Source organism: Leucopleurus acutus, assembly GCF_964270905.1.
Source record: "Leucopleurus acutus genome assembly, chromosome: 2".
NCBI classification, from domain to species: Eukaryota; Metazoa; Chordata; class Mammalia; order Artiodactyla; family Delphinidae; genus Leucopleurus; species Leucopleurus acutus.
The window spans coordinates 75,382,298-75,399,169 of NC_139143.1; the positions used below are offsets into that span (position 1 = coordinate 75,382,298).

The 16,872-nt window shown below is 42.8% G+C and overlaps 1 protein-coding gene across 2 annotated transcripts in view; it reads right to left on the bottom strand.

Annotated features, from left to right (window-relative positions):
- The window catches only part of LOC309958496 (carboxyl-terminal PDZ ligand of neuronal nitric oxide synthase protein), a gene marked incomplete at both ends in the record, with an annotated part of 305,083 nt that overhangs the window by 43,837 nt on the left and 244,374 nt on the right, over positions 1-16,872 (bottom strand). For both annotated transcript variants that reach the window (XM_082834410.1, XM_082834409.1), the window contains one exon: positions 6,616-6,724. In XM_082834410.1, coding sequence (XP_082690536.1) covers positions 6,616-6,724 — 109 coding nt within the window. The remainder of the gene's footprint in view (positions 1-6,615; positions 6,725-16,872) is intronic.

The window sequence follows — 16,872 nt, forward strand, 5'->3', positions numbered from 1 at the left end:
GCCACACAGAGGAATAAATATATGGCTAACATATACGAGAGCACCTCCCACAGTGCTTGGCATGTACCAAGTGCTCAAGAAATGTTTTATTCTGAATATGGAATTCACTGCACCAAAGGGGAATTAAGACATAAAACAAACAGTAGTTCAGGAAAGGCTAGGCTTACTTTATCAATAATAGAAACGTGAAGACATGAAGGGAACCGTCTCTTATGTAGGTATGTTAGCATCCAAAGGGCTAAAGCCATCAGCTCTCTGTCCCCATAGCAACAGAGAGGAACTGGGCCAAATCATCTTTGGTCTGGGCTGGTATAAAGGTTTCTGCTGTGAGGAAACTGTTGAGTAAGAGTTCTAGATTGGCACATTCAGTGCTAAGTGATTTCATTTTGATTTATCCTTCACTCCTGTTTAATGTGAAGGCTGCATTTCCATTCACAGTAAAAGGACACAGTAGCATGTTTTATGAAGAGCTCTCCGCACTGGAAAACAATCAAGCTACCCTATCTGCTTTACAGAATGATTATATACATGTAAAAGAACAGCCCCTCCCCCTCACCACTCCAGCAGTTAGAAGGGGCTGGGTGGCTCCTAATTCTCTCCCAAATGGCTATGTGAATTCAGAGGGCCCTTGACCTTTTAGGCTCCCCTTCCTTGACCAGTAAAAAGTCTACTTTTAGAAGATTCTATATAAGGACCTCGTTGGGGAATATTACTTGAAGGTGGCTAGGAGGGCCAGCCTGCACCTGGCAGGGGCTGTCCCTCCCCTCACTGGTGCCACCTTCTCCCTGCATGGTCATGCGGGCCCCTGCCTGCCAGGCCTACCCCACGTGGTAACTGGGCCTTCCGGCCTTCTAAGCAAGAAGGCTGCACCTCGGAATGCAGGAATCACACATGCTGGTACTTATTTTAATAAGCCATAACTAACTCAAGAGGGAGAAGCTTTAAGAAGAACCCATTCCATCGGGCCCCACGGGTCATCACGAAGCAGGTGCTCATACCTCCTGACCTTTGCAAATCAAACTGGGGCTTTAAAGTTGTGAAGACAGCCAGGTATGAAGCAGAGCAAATAATTAGCATGTTGGGAAGGCAGCCTTTTCCAGCTCCGGGATATGGGCATTCTCTGGAATTTACTAGGTTTTTTATTATTTATCTATCTATCTATTTACTTATTTATGGCTGCGTTGGGTCTTCGTTGCCGCGTGCAGGCTTTCTCCGGTTGCGGCGAGCAGGGGAGTCATCAGATAAGTAAGGAAAGTGAATAGAAGAAGCTCAAAATGCAAGGTGTACATGATGATGAAGAAGGTGATGATGACAATGACCGAGAATGAAGAGAAGACTGGGGGCACACTTCTTACAAGCAAGTGCCTTTCTTAGTCTACTTAGCCTTCCCTAGTGTAAACTTAGCTTTCTACTCCAGTGTACATCCCCCTCCTCCGCCACCCTGTATCTCCTGGGAACTTGAGATTTATCTGCCAAGTGCTTCTGAATTCTAAGGAACTGCAGCCCCGTAAGTCAGTTCTAGGACAAACTCACAGGTTTGTAATTCTTTTCATCTACCACAGCATGAAAGTACAGTGCCCCTCTCTTGACCTTAACCAGCACAGAATCTCAACAAAAATAGAGCTGAAGGTCACGTTTCCTTAATGTGTTTTTTGAACCTTAGTAAAAGATTTAAGCTTATATCTACCAAATGATCTCAATCTATAGAATCTGCAATGCTGAAGCAAGAAAATCTATCTGGAATTCTACATAGAGGAAGATCCAACAAACTAAGCCTCTGAAATGGGAGATGGACTAGGTTTCTGTCTAACAGGTTCTTTAATGGCCTTGATCATAGAATTTGATCAAGGCAATGCCTTGGACACTAGAATACTGCTACTATGGGGAAAGTTTAGTTTCAAAGTGGGTATGACTTTCAACACTGACAGGAGATAGTGGACCTTACAGTTTCCAGTGGACTGCTGGGTTTTCCCTTGTACTCTTGCTAGTTCATGAACCACAGTACCATAGAGAAAAGAAGGTCAAGTTATAAACTTAATACTGTCAGTAACCAGCTAGGTGACCATGGGCAAGTTAATTCACTTTTCCAGGTACTGATTTCCTCTCCATTAACAGAGAGGTTTGGACTAGATCAGTTCTGAGACTTAGGATTTCTGTATTTTTGACTTCCCAACCCAACCCCACCTCAACATTTAAGATCCAAAAAAAGACGTTGCTTCCCTAAATTTAGGACTTATCTCTCCTCCATTTCTTGAGCTTGGCCAGGAAAGTGACTTATTCTTTAGCACATGACTGACATCATCATTCAAAATCCATCGCAAACTCTTAAGGGCAGCTAAACTTCTCCACTGTGGCCCCTAATCGGATGGTGACAGCATTATGGAGGAAATGATTTCTCCTAACCCAAACCAACTGAGCTGTGATTGCAGGCAGAACAATTTCATGAAGATAATGGGGGAGATTCCTGTGGCTCCTGTTAATCACCAACGCTTCACGCACTGATGCGCTAATAAGTACAGTCACACTTAATCAGGGCAGACAGCCACATCCTCCTGGGGCTGGGAGAAAATGACAGGAGCGGGACAGCTACTCCACTGGAGAGGTCAAGAGACCACACAGAGCCTTCACAGGAGTCAAAAGGCCTTGCAAACGAATACTGTCATTATATCCCCTAAGGAGGAGAGACAGGAAAGCCGTGTTATTAGGAAATGTCTCCAATGCTCTGGGCAAGGAAGAGACCCTCTCCTACCCTTCCTTTCTGGCACTAGTCTGAACAGTGCTGGGATCTCCCCACCACAACCCTGGTGATCCTTCCCAGTCAGACAAAACTTGTTTCCTGAAGACCATCTCACTCCACGTACAAAAAAACAGCATCCCCGAGATGCCTTTCATCTTATTTGGTGGCTGGAGAAACTCAAATCCAGAGAGGCTCATGTATCTCTTATGAACTTTGTGTAACAGAGTTAAGTGGCCAAAGCTCTGGACTAGGAAGCAGGAAGCTAGGTTTTTATCTCAGTGGCAATGTTGACTCACTGTGCAACCAATGGTAACTTTCATCCCTGGGTCCTTTCTTTCTCCCACTGTAAAATAGAATCAATATTGACCAAACAAAGATACTAAGAGAAAAAAAGGAAAATCTATGTCAAAGAGACTTGGGCCGTTCAGAGTTACGGAGCTCTTCATACCCCGGTAACAATTACAGTAGAATCCGGTTACCAGTAGGTCTTGGAGAACAAAGCTACTCCTCAGTTATGCAACTTCCTGATGAAGATAATATAATGCAGTGGTTAAAAAGATGAGCTCCAGAGTCAGACTTTCTGGGTTCATTTCTGACTCCACCACTCATTATGAATTACGTCCCTTAAGTCTCCATTTTCCCATCCATAAGATGAAGAGCATGACAGTACCTACACCTCACAGGGCTGCTGAGGGAATGAAGTAAGATAATTCATATAAAGAGTCTAGAACAGTCACGAGCCCATAGCAAGTAACCAAAACGGATTGGCTATCATTTGACTTAATATAAGGCTAAAACTTGGAAAATCTAGACTAACAGATGAAGAGCTGGTACTATGTTATCTTCCTGCAATATTCTGCTATCTAACTTCTGATGAAAGCCCAACTGAAAAAAAAATCAGCTCAAGATTAAAGTTCCCAAGATGAGAACCACATTGGCTATATAGGTAACTAAAGGAAGATCCAGAGGTATAGCATAGCAACGGTGCTGGGAGCGAGGTACAGGGAGGTCCTCTACCAGGCAAGCTGAGACACCTGACCCATGTTCTCTCCCAACAGAAGAGACAATCCTGTTCCCCATGGTGAACTGTAAGGTAAGGATGACCCACATGAGAAGCCTGTCATGGGAAATGTGCCATGAGTACCCACTCGGGACATGATGTGACGTGAACAGCAATAACCAAGCCTTGACCTAGCAAGGAGCTCATACAAGGTTTTTTTACACTATAATCAACACGAGGGCTCTGGAGAACACCCAGGTCCGCTGGCTTCCAGTCACGAGACCCCATACTGACCTCCAGCAACCCAGAAACATCCCTGCAAGACACTTAAACTCAGAGTATTTAGCGCTTTCCCCCTCACCTCTTAAGTATTCCTATCATGTGCCAATTAAAACTCCTTCCCAAGCTAACTATTACCTCTCCAAACCAGAAGGGCTTTATAAGAAAGGAAATCACCAGATCTGGAGACGAATCAGGATAAGCGTGCAAAACCTTGCAGACGTGCTCCCCACCCCTCCCCAACTGTGCTTCCTTTGCTGAACGATTAATTCACTTCTCTTTCCTGGCTTGGCAACTAGCCCTTCCACCTATAGTTCAGCGGCAATGGGGCTCACATCCCAGGCTGTCTGGAAACAATTCCTTCAGCTGCATGGCTACAGGCCAGCAAAGGGCCTGAGAACCAGTTACAGTCTCAGTAGGTGAGGGTAAAAGGGATATAGAAAATAAAAGAGCCAGAGATCAGGATTAGCTCTGAGAGCTATGAAACATGGAAAACACTGATATGATAGGGAACCAGATGACTACTCCTTTGTCACTGGGTAATAAGAACTTAATTCTGTCCTTCGCTTCAAGATCAAAGTTCCAACGGGCATTATTCTTAGACTCAGGTTTTGGTGGCAGAACTGGACGACCCCACTGAGTTTGCATTGCTACACTAGATTGGATGGCAAAGCAAATATAACCATCTCCTTTACCTAGGTTTCCTGCTCAAAATCCTTTCGTTCTGCATGTCTCCCTGATTCTAGCAATGCCTATTCATGGGACCTTGGGCAAGTCACTTAATCTCTCTGAGCCTCAACTTAACTTTACTTATCCATAAAATTGGGCATGAAAATTACCTGTCTTAACTTCTTCATGGAGGTTTTTGCAAGGATCAAGTAAGATTAAATATTAAAGCACTTTGTAAATTAAAATGTGCCATTTGTTAACTTTAATAAATTCCAAGGTCCACAGGGTCCAGTCTCTGGACAAAACTAAAGTCAGATGTAAAGTAGAACACTCAAAATGAATTAAAGGGAATCCTAGTCTTCAGTTGTATCTGTCAAAGACCATTATAGACGATCCAATTCACAAGTCTCAGGAACGCTTTGTATTTCCTTTCCTCTCCTGCCTAGATCCGCTACACCTCCAAGCCACACAAGTGTTTTTCACTCTTCCAAGCCCTGAATTCTCATCTCCAGCCCCTCTGGTTTTTCTTTCTCTCCCTCTCCTTCCTACTCCTTCTATCAGTTCTTTAATATGCAGCTCAACTTCACCCCACTTTCACTATTTTCCTCTCAACTGTACTATTATCTAAAAGTGAAATCAGGCAACTTGCCCCTTTTTCCTTCTACCTTTCCAGTTCTAGCCCTTTCCATCCAATTCCATGATTTGCATTAAAAAGCTTGGGAATAGGTGGGTAAGGGCACAAATCTCCTTAGAGGAAGAGGCTAAATCAGCAAAGTATAATTCTCTTAATGGAGCTAGGGTGGGGAACAGAACATATATAATAGTAAATCTTGACCCTGTCACGTTTTTATTCTTATTATCCCCACTTGGCAAGGTACCTACAAATCTATTAAAGATGTCTTACGGCATAAGATGCATTAAGATATCACATAGCATCAAAGAAGGGACAAGCAGGAGAGAATTTGGGAGGAGTCCTCATAGAAAGCCAGGGTTAGTGGTTTATGTCTAGAATGGTTGGGACCTTACCATTGCACACCTGTAAGGGACCTTTCAGACACAAATAGTGTTTTCCAAAGTCACCTCTATAGTAAAGTAGTTCCCTTATACACGGAAAAAATATGATTCCATGGCCAATTCAGTTTGAGAAATGCTGCGTTAAAGGGATCTCTCTGACTTTAGGACTTCCCAGCACATTTAAATTGAATAATTTTAACATGAAACATTTCGGATGGTAAATGTTTTACAGGATACATTTTAAGAAATGCTGGTTTTGACTCTCCTCCTCATTTTATAGACAAGGAAACTGAGACCCATGGGCGGATACTGACCCTCATAATATCATTCAGAGTTCCGGGGGAGAAGAGGGGCTAGAGCCCACGTCTCCAAACCCCAGTCTTGTGTGTTAGACTTCTGGAGGAATGATAGAGAGGAAGCATGCCTCTACAGAATTGCAAAAGTTGCATTTACTCAAGCATCAAGGTTACTATACATCAAGGATGGTTACAAAATAATCATCCAGGACAACCAACATCACAAAATCTAACTAGATCCCACATGTCATGGCTGTAGGCCACTGAACAGTACACAGAATTATGATGAAGGGTCACCTTAGCTAGAGGCAATCTTCTTTTCTACCGCACATCAAGGTGAGCACCACTCCTGGAGCTGTCTGCCTGCTCCTGTTGCAGAGCCCTTAAGCAACGGCCAAGATCTCTCCAGTTGTTCGCATAAAACTAAGTACAAAGTTCAAATGAAACTAAAAGAGAATTGCATTATATAGAAGCAATGACAGACTAGTGAGAGAGTTCCCCTATATCTTGCACTAAAATAGCCACCTCCAAATCTTGCCTCTCTATCAACAGGGAGATGGGTCAATGTTAGGGGCACTCTGGTTCCATCAGAGGAAAATAAGAGATGACGGCCCGTTTACCTTCTTCTTGGATTTAAAGACGTTACACCTGAAGATATTGCTGGCACCATCTCGAGCGATATAGCTGAAGATCTTCAAGTCTTGGGAGTCGTGAGAGACGTAGAAGATCCTACAGGAAGAACAACAGAAAAATGCACTGAAAATGGCATTAGGTTCAAATCTCCAATGAGGAAACCTCTGCTTAAGGACACTCTACGGACAGAGCTCACTCAAGCCAAGTCCTTAGAGAAAGCTTTCTTCCTATGAAAGCCACAACGCAGGAGACACTTTCCATGGGCTCCACAAACACTGACATTCCAGTGAGTGACCTCCAGATGTGAAAGGGTGGACACAGGTAGGACATGGACCCCACGCTATCACTAGTAAATCTGTCCTGGCAACTTGTACGTTAGAAGGAAAAAATCATTCCCATCCTTATCAGAGCGATATATCTGCATCTAAGCCAGGGAAACGTGGGGAAGTTTCCTAATACCTGTTCACAGTTACCTCCGAATGAGGAGACTTAGGGAACCAGCAATGCTAACCACATTGGGAGACACTCTGTTTCGTTATTGTAGGTCCCTCAGTGATAGTGACTTCACTTTCTGTCCCACTCCATCAAGTCCACGGCTTCCATATATTCATTCCATCAGTCACCCAATCCCCCTGAGTGCACACCACGGGCCAGGCACTATCCCAGCAGCCAGAGGAACAAAGCAACAGAACCTATAAAGCCCCTGAACTCATGGAGCTCACGTTCAGGAGACATCAATAAACAAACAGAAAATGAGTGCCATGAAGAAAAAAATAAGGGACAGAACATGACAGAGCTGCTATATTAGACAGGGTGCTTAGCAGGAAGGCCTCAAAGAGAGGCAAAGACCTAATGATGGGAGGGTGCCTGTCACTGGACTACGAGGGCAAAAGCAGTGCAGAAAGTGGGAACAGCAAGTTTCAAAGCCAGATGGTGTTTATAAGGTGCTCGAAGCATTCAAGGAATGGCCAGAAGGTCAGCGTGGCTCAAGTCAAGGGAGTGTGGTCAGTGACAGGGTCAGAGAAGCAATCAAAGGCCACAACACAGGAGACCTTGAAGGTCAGGGGTTGTACTCCAAGCGAGACAAGAAGCCATTAGAGGCTTCTGAGCAGAGGATTGACTTCCTGATGCTTTAGACGAAAGAATTCCTCTGGCTGCTGTGGGTGGGCGGTGGGGGTAGAGGCAGAGGAAAGGCCAGGAAAAGGGAAAAATTATAAGCAAGGCCCTAATGGCTGACTCTTAGGTGGCCCCAGGACAGGGTACCACCAGAACCACCAAGTCTGAGTGCTGTCAACACGGGGCAGGGGAGGGGAGTATCAGGGATACATCAGAGGAACTGATTTGAGCACTGAGGAGAGTGTTGCTCTTGATAAACACCCCGGGGACACACCATTTCCCCCCAGAATCTTTTCCTTAATGAAAACACAACTTTTCCATCCCAGGATTTCACAGACCTGGTATGTCTGAGTCAGTCTTTCTGTGCAGCACAGAGAGAACAGGATTTAGAGTCATATCCACAACTGTGCCCCTTACCATAAGGTAAGCCAGGGGACCCTCAGAGGCTCAGCTTTCTTATCTGTAAAATGGGACTTTTAATAGTAACACCTTGCAGTGTTACTGGGAAGATGAAATGAGTAAAGTGCTTTTTACTTCTCCTTACCGATATCGCCTCTAAGTAGCCTTTTTACTGAGATTCTTACCAAGGACCCCAAGAAGTCTGAGAGGGACTTTCAAAACAGAAGTGATACAGAGAGGAGGACAATCCCCGGAAGAAATCCAAGTTCACCTTGGGGACCAAAGCTTCTCTGCTGAACTCTGCTAAAAGTCATTTCATTTCATCTCACATGTCCACCAACTCTGAACGATGCTGAAATAGAGGTTATTGTGTTTGTTTAACGTGGCTTCTAAGAAAGCTAATCTAACATTATCGGGCCCGCACCACAGAGTACCCGATCCTTCTAATGATGCCAAAGTGTCCTCCTAACACGGAAGGGACAAGCTAACAACTGCACCTCAGCATCTCCTGCCTGAGCTCCAGGCCCACCCAGCCCGTCTTTCTGGGTACACACTCCTGATCTTCTCTCAAGCTTCAAATTCATCACATTCCCCGACTAAATTAATCATCTCCCCTGTAATTCTCAGGCAAACATGGACTTCCTTCTACCAAGCCCTCTCTCGACGATGGGCGCCATGTCCACTCAAGCCAGAAACCTGGGCAACACCTCTGACTCCTTCCTCCCTTGTTCTCCAATATCGGTCACTCACGACCAAGTTCTCTGCAGCCCACCTCCTTGACATGGCTCTGAAATATACTTTTTCCTTCAGTTCCACAGTACTGCCTTAGTCCACAGGTCCTACTGTTCACCTGGAATTTTGCAACTCACCTAGGGTCTCTCTGCTTCCTACCTCACCTACTGCCAAGCCACTCTCTATATTGCTAGCAAAGTAGTATTTCTGAAAACACAAACTACATCCTAGTATTTCCTTCTAAAAACCATTCAAAGGTTTCCTACTGCCCTCAGACCAAGTCCAAACTCCTCAGCATGGAGTATCTATGTTTCTGCTTTCATCTCTCTCCAGGAGCCTGACCTACAGAGCCCTTCAGAACCAGGTGCATACATCTGCCTGCCTTTGCAACTGCTGTGACACCTCCTGCATCCTTGAAGACTTGATTCAGAGAAGCGTTCCCTGCCCACCCTGCCCCCAAGTCTGAGTTGCTGAATGCCCCTGGGTTCACCTTTACCATAACACGTTACCTCACACTATGATTTTTATATTTGTTTTTATTTTTTTGGAATTTAATTTTATTTTTTTATACAGCAGGTTCTTATTAGTTATCTATTTTATACATATTACTGTATATATGTCAACCCCAATCTCCCAATTCATCCCACCACCACCCCCCTCCCCTTTCCCACACTGGTGTCCATACATGTGTTCTCTACATCTGTGTCTCTATTTCTGCCTTGCAAACCAGTTCATCTGTACCATTTTTCTAGATTCCACATATATGCGTTAATATACGATATTTGTTTTCCTCTTTCTGACTTACTTCGCTCTGTATGATAGTCTCTAGGTCCATCCACGTCTCTACAAATACCCGATTTCATTCCTTTTTATGGCTGAGTAATATTCCATTCTATATATGTACCAAATCTTCTTTATCCATTCATCTGTCTAGGGGCATTTAGGTTGCTTCCATGACCTGGCTATTGTAAATAGTGCTGCAATGAACACTGGGGTGCGTGTGTCTTTTTGAATTATGGTTTTCTCTGGGTATATGCCCAGTAGTGGGATTGCTGGGTCATATGGTAATTCTATTTTTAGTTTTTTAAGAAACCTCCATACTGTCCTCCATAGTGGCTGTATCAACTTACATTCCCATCAACAGTGAAAGAGGGTTCCCTTTTCTCCACACCCTCTCCAGCATTTGTTGTTTATAGATTTTCCGATGATGTCCATTCTAACTGGTGTGAGGTGATTCCTCATTGTAGTTTTGATTTGCATTTCTCTAATAATTAGTGATGCTAAGCAGGTTTTCATGTGCCTCTCGGCCATCTGTATGTCTCCTTTGGAGAGATGTCTATCTAGGTTTTCTGCCCATTTTTGGACAGGGTTCTTTGTTTTTTTAATAGTGAGCTACATGAGCTGTTTATGTATTTTGGGGATTAATCCTTTGTCCTTTGATTCATTTGCAAATATTTTCTCCCATTCTGAGGGTTGCCTTTTTGTCTTGTTTATAGTTTCCTTTGCTGTGCAAAAGCTTTTAAGTTTCATTAGGTCCCATCTGTTTATTTTTGTTTTTATTTCCATTACTCTAAGAGATGGGTCAAAAAAGATCTTGCTGTGATTTATGTCACAGAGTGTTCTTCCTGTTTTCCTCTAAGAGTTTTATAGTGTCCATTTAGGTCTTCAATCCATTTGAGTTTATTTTTGTGTATGGTGTTAGGGAATATTCGAATTTCATTCTTTTAAATTTAGCTGTTCAGAGTTCCCAGCACCACTTATTGAAGAGACTGTCTTTTCTCCATTGTATATATCGTTGCCTCCTTTGTCATACATTAGTTGACCATAGTTGCATGGGTTTATCTCTGGGCTTTCTATCCTGTTCCACTGATGTATATATTTCTGTTTTTGAGCCAGCAACATACTGTCTTGATTACTGTAGCTTTGTAGTATAGTCTGAAGTCCGGGAACCTGATTCCTCCAGCTCCATTTTTCTTTCTCAAGATTGCTTTGACTATTCGGGGTCTTTTGTGTTTCCATACAAATTGTGAAATTTTTTGTTCTAGTTCTGTGAAAAATGCCATTGGTAGTTTGATAGGGATTGCATTGAATCTGTAGACTGCTTTGGGTAGTACAGTCATTTTCACAATATTAATTCTTCCAATCCAAGAACATGGTATATCTCTCCATCTCTTTGTATCATCTTTGATTTCTTTCGTCAGTGTCTTATAGATTTCTAAGTACAGGTCTTTTACCTCCTTAGGTAGGTTTATTCCTAGGTATTTTATTCTTTTTGTTGCAATGGTGAATGGGATTATTTCCTTAATTTCTCTTTCTGATCTTTTGTTGTCAGTGTATAGGAATGCAAGAGCTTAGCTGTGCATTAATTTTGTATCCTGCAACTTTACCAAATTCATTGATTAGCTCTAGTAGTTTTCTGGTGGCATCTTTAGGATTATCTATGTATAGTATCATGTCATCTGCAAACAGTGACCGTTTTCATTCTTCTTTTCCGATTTGTATTCCTTTTATTTCTTTTTCTTCTCTGACTGCCGTGGCTAGGACTTCCAAAACTATGTTAAATAATAGTGGCAAGAGTGGACACCCTTCTCTTGTTCCTGATCTTAGAGGAAATGCTTTCAGTTTTTCACCATGCAGAATGATGTTTGCTGTGGGTTTGTCATATATGGCCTTTATGATGTTGAGGCAGCTTCCCTCTATGCTCACTTTCTAGAGATTTTTTTTTTTACCATAAATGGGTGGAGAATTTTGTCAAAAGCTTTTTCTGTATCTATTGGGATGATCATATGGTTTTTATTTTTCAATTTGTTAATATGGGGTATCACATTGATTGATTTGCATATAGTGAAGAATTCTTGCATCCCTGGGATAAATCCCACTTAATCATGGTGCATGACCCTTTTAATGTGTTGTTGGATTCTGTTTGCTAGTATTTTGTTGAGGATTTTTGCATCTATATTCATCAGTGATATTGGTCTGTAATTTTCTTTTTTGTAGTATCTTTGTCTGGTTTTGGTATCAGGGTAATGGTGGCATCGGAGAATGAGTTTGGGAGTGTCCCTTCCTCTGCAATTTTTTGGAAGAGTTTGAGAAGGATGGGTGTTAGCTCTTCTCTAAATGTTTGAAAGAATTCACCTGTGAAGCCATCTGGTCCTGGACTTTTGTTTGTTGGAAGATTTTTAATCATGCTTTCAACTTCATTACTTGTGATTGGTCTGTTCATGTTTTCTGTTTCTTCCTGGTTCAGTCTTGGAAGGTTATACCTTTTCAAGAATTTGTCCATTTCTTCCAGGTTGTCCATGTTAGTGGCACAGAGCTGCTTGTAGTAGTCTCTAATGATGCTTTCTATTTCTGCAGTGTCCATTGTAACTTCTCCTTTTTCATTTCTTATTTTATTGATTTGAGTCCTCTCCCTCTTTTTCTTGATGAGTCTGGCGAAAGGCTTATGAATTTTATATCCTCAAAGAACCAGCTTTTAGTTTTATTGATCTTTGCTACTGTTTTCTTTGTTTCTATTTCATTTATTTCTGTTCTGATCTTTATGAATTCTTTCCTTCTACTAACTTTGGGTTTTGTTTGTTCTTGTTTCTCTAGTTCCTTTAGGTGTAAGGTTAGATTGTTTACTTTAGATTTTTCTTGCTTTTTGAGGTAGGATTGTATTGCTATAAACTTCCCTCTTAGAACTGCTTTTACTGCATCCCATAGGTTTTGGATCATCATGTTTTCATTATCAATTGTGTCTAGGTATTTTCTGATTTCCTCTTTGATTTCTTCAGTGATCTCTTGGTTATTTAGTAACATATTGTGTAGCCTCCATGTGTTTGTGTTTTCTATTTTTTTTTTTTTCCTGTAATTGATTTCTAATCTCATAGTGTTGTGGTTGGAAAAGATGCTTGATGTGATTTCAATTTTCTTAAATTTACTGAGGCTTGATTTGTGACCCAAGAAGTGATCTATCCTGGATAACGTTCCATGTGCACTTGAGAAGAAAGTGTAATCTGCTGTTTTCGGATGGACTGTCCTATAAATATCAACTAAATCCATCTGGTCTATTGTGTCTTTTTTTTTTTTTTTGGCAGTACGCAGGTCTCTCACTGTTGTGGCCTCTCCCATTGTGGAGCACAAGGCTCTGGACATGCAGGCTCAGCGGCCATGGCTCACGGGCCCAGCCGCTCCGCGGCATGTGGGATCTTCCCAGACCGGGGCACGAACCCGTGTCCCCTGCATCGGCAGGCGGACTCTGAACCACTGGGCCACCAGGGAAGCCCCTATTGTGTCATTTGACGCTTGTGTTTCCTTATTAATTTTCTGTCTGGATGATCTGTCCATTGGTGTAAGTGAAGTGTTAAAGTCCCCCACTGTAGGAGGGCTTCCCTGGTGGTGCAGTGGTTGAGAGTCCGCCTGCCGATGCAGGGGACACAGGTTCGTGCCCCGGTCCGGGAAGATCCCCCATGCTGCGGATTGGCTGGGCCCGTGAGCCATGGCCGATGAGCCTGCGCGTCTGGAGCCTGTGCTCTGCAACGGGGGAGGCCACAACAGTGAGAGGCCCACGTACCGCAAAAAAAAAAAAAGTCCCCCACTGTTATTGTGTTGCTGCCGATTTCCTCTTTTATAGCTGTTAGCATTTGCCTTATGTATTGAGGTGCTCCTATGTTGGGTGCATATATAATTGTTATATCTTCTTCTTGGATTGACCCCTTGATCATTATGCAGTGTCCTTCCTTGTCTCTTATAACATTATTTTAAAGTCGATTTTATCTGATATGAGTATCGCTACTCCAGCTTTCTTTTGATTTCCGTTTGCATGGAATATCTTTTTCCATCCCCTCACTTTCAGTCTGTATGTGTCCCTAGGTCTGAAGTGGGTCTCTTGTAGACAGCATATATATGGGTCTTGCTTTTGTATCCAATCAGCGAGCTTCTGCCTTTTGGTTGGAGCATTTAATCCATTCACATTTAAGGTAGTTATTGATATGTATGTTCCTATGACCATTTTCTTCACTGTTTTGGGTTTGTTTTTGTAGGTCCTTTTCTTGTCTTGTGTTTCCCACTTAGAGAAGTTCCTTTAGCATTTGTTGTAGAGCTGGTTTGGTGGTGCTGAATTCTCTTAGCTTTTGCTTGTCTGTAAAGCTTTTGATTTCTCCGTCAAATCTGAATGAGATCCTTGCTGGGTAGAGTAATCTTGGTTGTAGAGTAATCTTGGTTGTAGGTTCTTCCCTCTCATCGCTTTAAATATATTGTGTCACTCCTTTCTGGCTTGTAGAGTTTCTGATGAGAAATCAGCTGTTAACCTTATGGGAGTTCCCTTAAGGGAACTTTTAATAATTGCTCTTAATAATTTTTCTTTTTCCTTAATTTTTGTCAGTTTGATTACTATATGTCTTGGCATGTTTCTCCTTGTGTTTATTCTGTCTGGGACTCTCTGCGCTTCCTGGACTTGGGTGGCTACTTCCTTTCCCTTGTTAGGGAAGTTTTCGACTATGATCTCTTCAAATATTTTCTCGGGTCCTTTCTCTCTCTCTTCTCCTTCTGGGACCCCTATAAGGCGAAAGTTGGTGTGTTTTATTTTGTCCCAGAGGTCTCTTAGGCTGTCTTCATTTCTTTTCATTCTTTTTCCTTTATTCTGTTCCGTGGCAGTGAATTCCACCATTCTGTCTTCCAGGTCACTTCTCCGTTCTTCTGCCTCAGTTATGCTGTTATTGATTCCTTCTAGTGTATTTTTCATTTCGGTTATTGTGCTGTTCATCTCTGTTTGTTTGTTCTTTAATTCTTCTAGGTGTTTGTCCTTTAGTTCTTCTAGGTCTTTGTTAAACATTTCTTGCATCTTCTCGATCCTTGCCTCCATTCTTTTTCCGAGGTCCTAGATCATCTTCACTATCATTATTCTGATTTTTTTTTTCTGGAAGGTTGCCTATCTCCACTTCATATAATTGTTTTTCTGGGGTTTTATCTTGTTCCTTCATGTGGTACATAGCCCTCTGCTTTTTAATTTTGTCTTTCTTTCTGTGAATGTGGTTTTCATTCCACAGGCTGCAGGACTGTAGTTCTTCTTGCTTCTGCTGTCTGCCCTCTGGTGGATGAGGCTATCTAAGAGGCTTGTGCAAGCTTCCTCATGGGAGGGACTGGTGGTGGGTAGAGCTGGGTGTTGCTCTGGTGGGCAGAGCTCAGTAAAACTTTAATCTGCTTGTCTGCTGATGGGTGGGACTGAGTGCCCTCCCTGTTGATTTTTTGGCCTGAGGTGACCCAGCACTGGAGGCTACAGGCTCTTTGGTGGGGTTAATGGCGGACTCTGGGAGGGCTCACACTAAGGAGTGCTTCCCAGAACTTCTGCTGCCAGTGTCCTTGTCCCCACGGTGAGCCACAGCCACCTCCTGCCTCTGCAGGAGACCCTCCACCACTAGCAGGTATGTCTGGTTCAGTCTCCTATGGGGTCACTGCTCCTTCACCTGGGTCCTGATGCACACACTACTTTATGTGTGCCCTCCAAGAGTGGAGTCTCTGTTTCCCCCAGTCCTGTCAAAGTGCTGCAATCAAATCCTGCTAGCCTTCAAAGTCTGATTCTCTAGGAATTCCTCCTCCCGTTGCCAGAACCCCAGGTTGGGAAGCCTGACGTGGGGCTCAGAACCTTCACTCCAGTGGGTGGACTTCTGCGTTATAAGTGTTCTCCAGCTTGTGAGTCACCCACCCAGCGGTTATGGGATTTGATTTTATTGTGGTTGCGCCCCTCCTACCGTCTCATTGCAGCTTCTCCTTTGTCTTTGGATGTGGGGTATCTTTTTTAGTGACTTCCAGTGTCTTTCTGTTGATGACCGTTCAGCAGTTAGTTGTGATTCTGGTGCTCTCGCAAGAGGGAGTGAGCGCACGCCCTTCTACTCCGCCATCTTGAACCAATACTCACTATGATGTTTATACTGAAGCTTCTTGAAGCAACAAGGGCCACATCTTGGTATTCCAGTGCCAGGACTGCAATTGGCACACAGGAGGTTCCTAACGCATGCTTAGGAGGGAGGGAGGAGTCCTTGCTGTCCTTAATAAGCACCCATAATGTGCTCTGCCTGGCTATTCATTTCCCCCACCCCCAGACAGAAGTGAGGTCCTATTAGTTCAGATGCATCACACATAAAACTCCTTTGATTTTTGAGTTTTTCATTTATTATTAGGTAATACCCTAAGGACTGAGAACTAGATTTAAAACCGATGGAGCAGATATGAAGGCAGACTGGCATGCCAACAAGACACAGAGACATGGAAGGCACTCAGGGATGGCAGCAAGCTAGGGTTAACTTTACCTTGGTGGACAAAGCACCTTTTCGGCAAATATGATGATAACCTGGGCATGGATGCAGCCACTCGCTTTGGACTGGAGCTCTTTGGAGACTGCTCTGTTATGTCTGAGTTCAGAAACTTAATGTGTAAGTTATTAAAAGTCAATAATCTCTAGCTAACTATAAAGTCAACTAGTTAGAGCTTAGAAAAGTATCCGCCAACACAATCAAAAAGCAGGAAGTTTTTCCATGTGACCTCATTCACCCACAAATTAATAAATCAACAAATTAAGGCCTCACGTCCAAACTTCTAGATCTAGAACTATATTCCAAGAACCCTTACTTCTTCATACCTTGGTTTTAAGAACTGCGATTGTGTGTGTGTTGGGGGTGGGGGAGGGGAGAAAGAATAATATGAGGACTCAAGAGAATAAGAAAAGATTTCCCTTTTCCCCTCCTTAATCTTTATCCTTAAGTCTAGTGCAGTTCTGATCCCACTTCCAAAAAGTATCTCAATTTTCATAACTTTCAGTATAATTATAGGGTAGGATACCAAAGTAGTTCATATAGTGTTAATAATGATTACTAAGATCTTATCAGATTTATTCCCCCTTCAAATTTCTTAAAATTTCTTGGTTTTATCTCAAAATACGCATAGAATCATAATTTTTACTCACTGATGGAACTGTTATGCATTCAAGCCACAGCAATAAACGTTTCTATACACTGTTA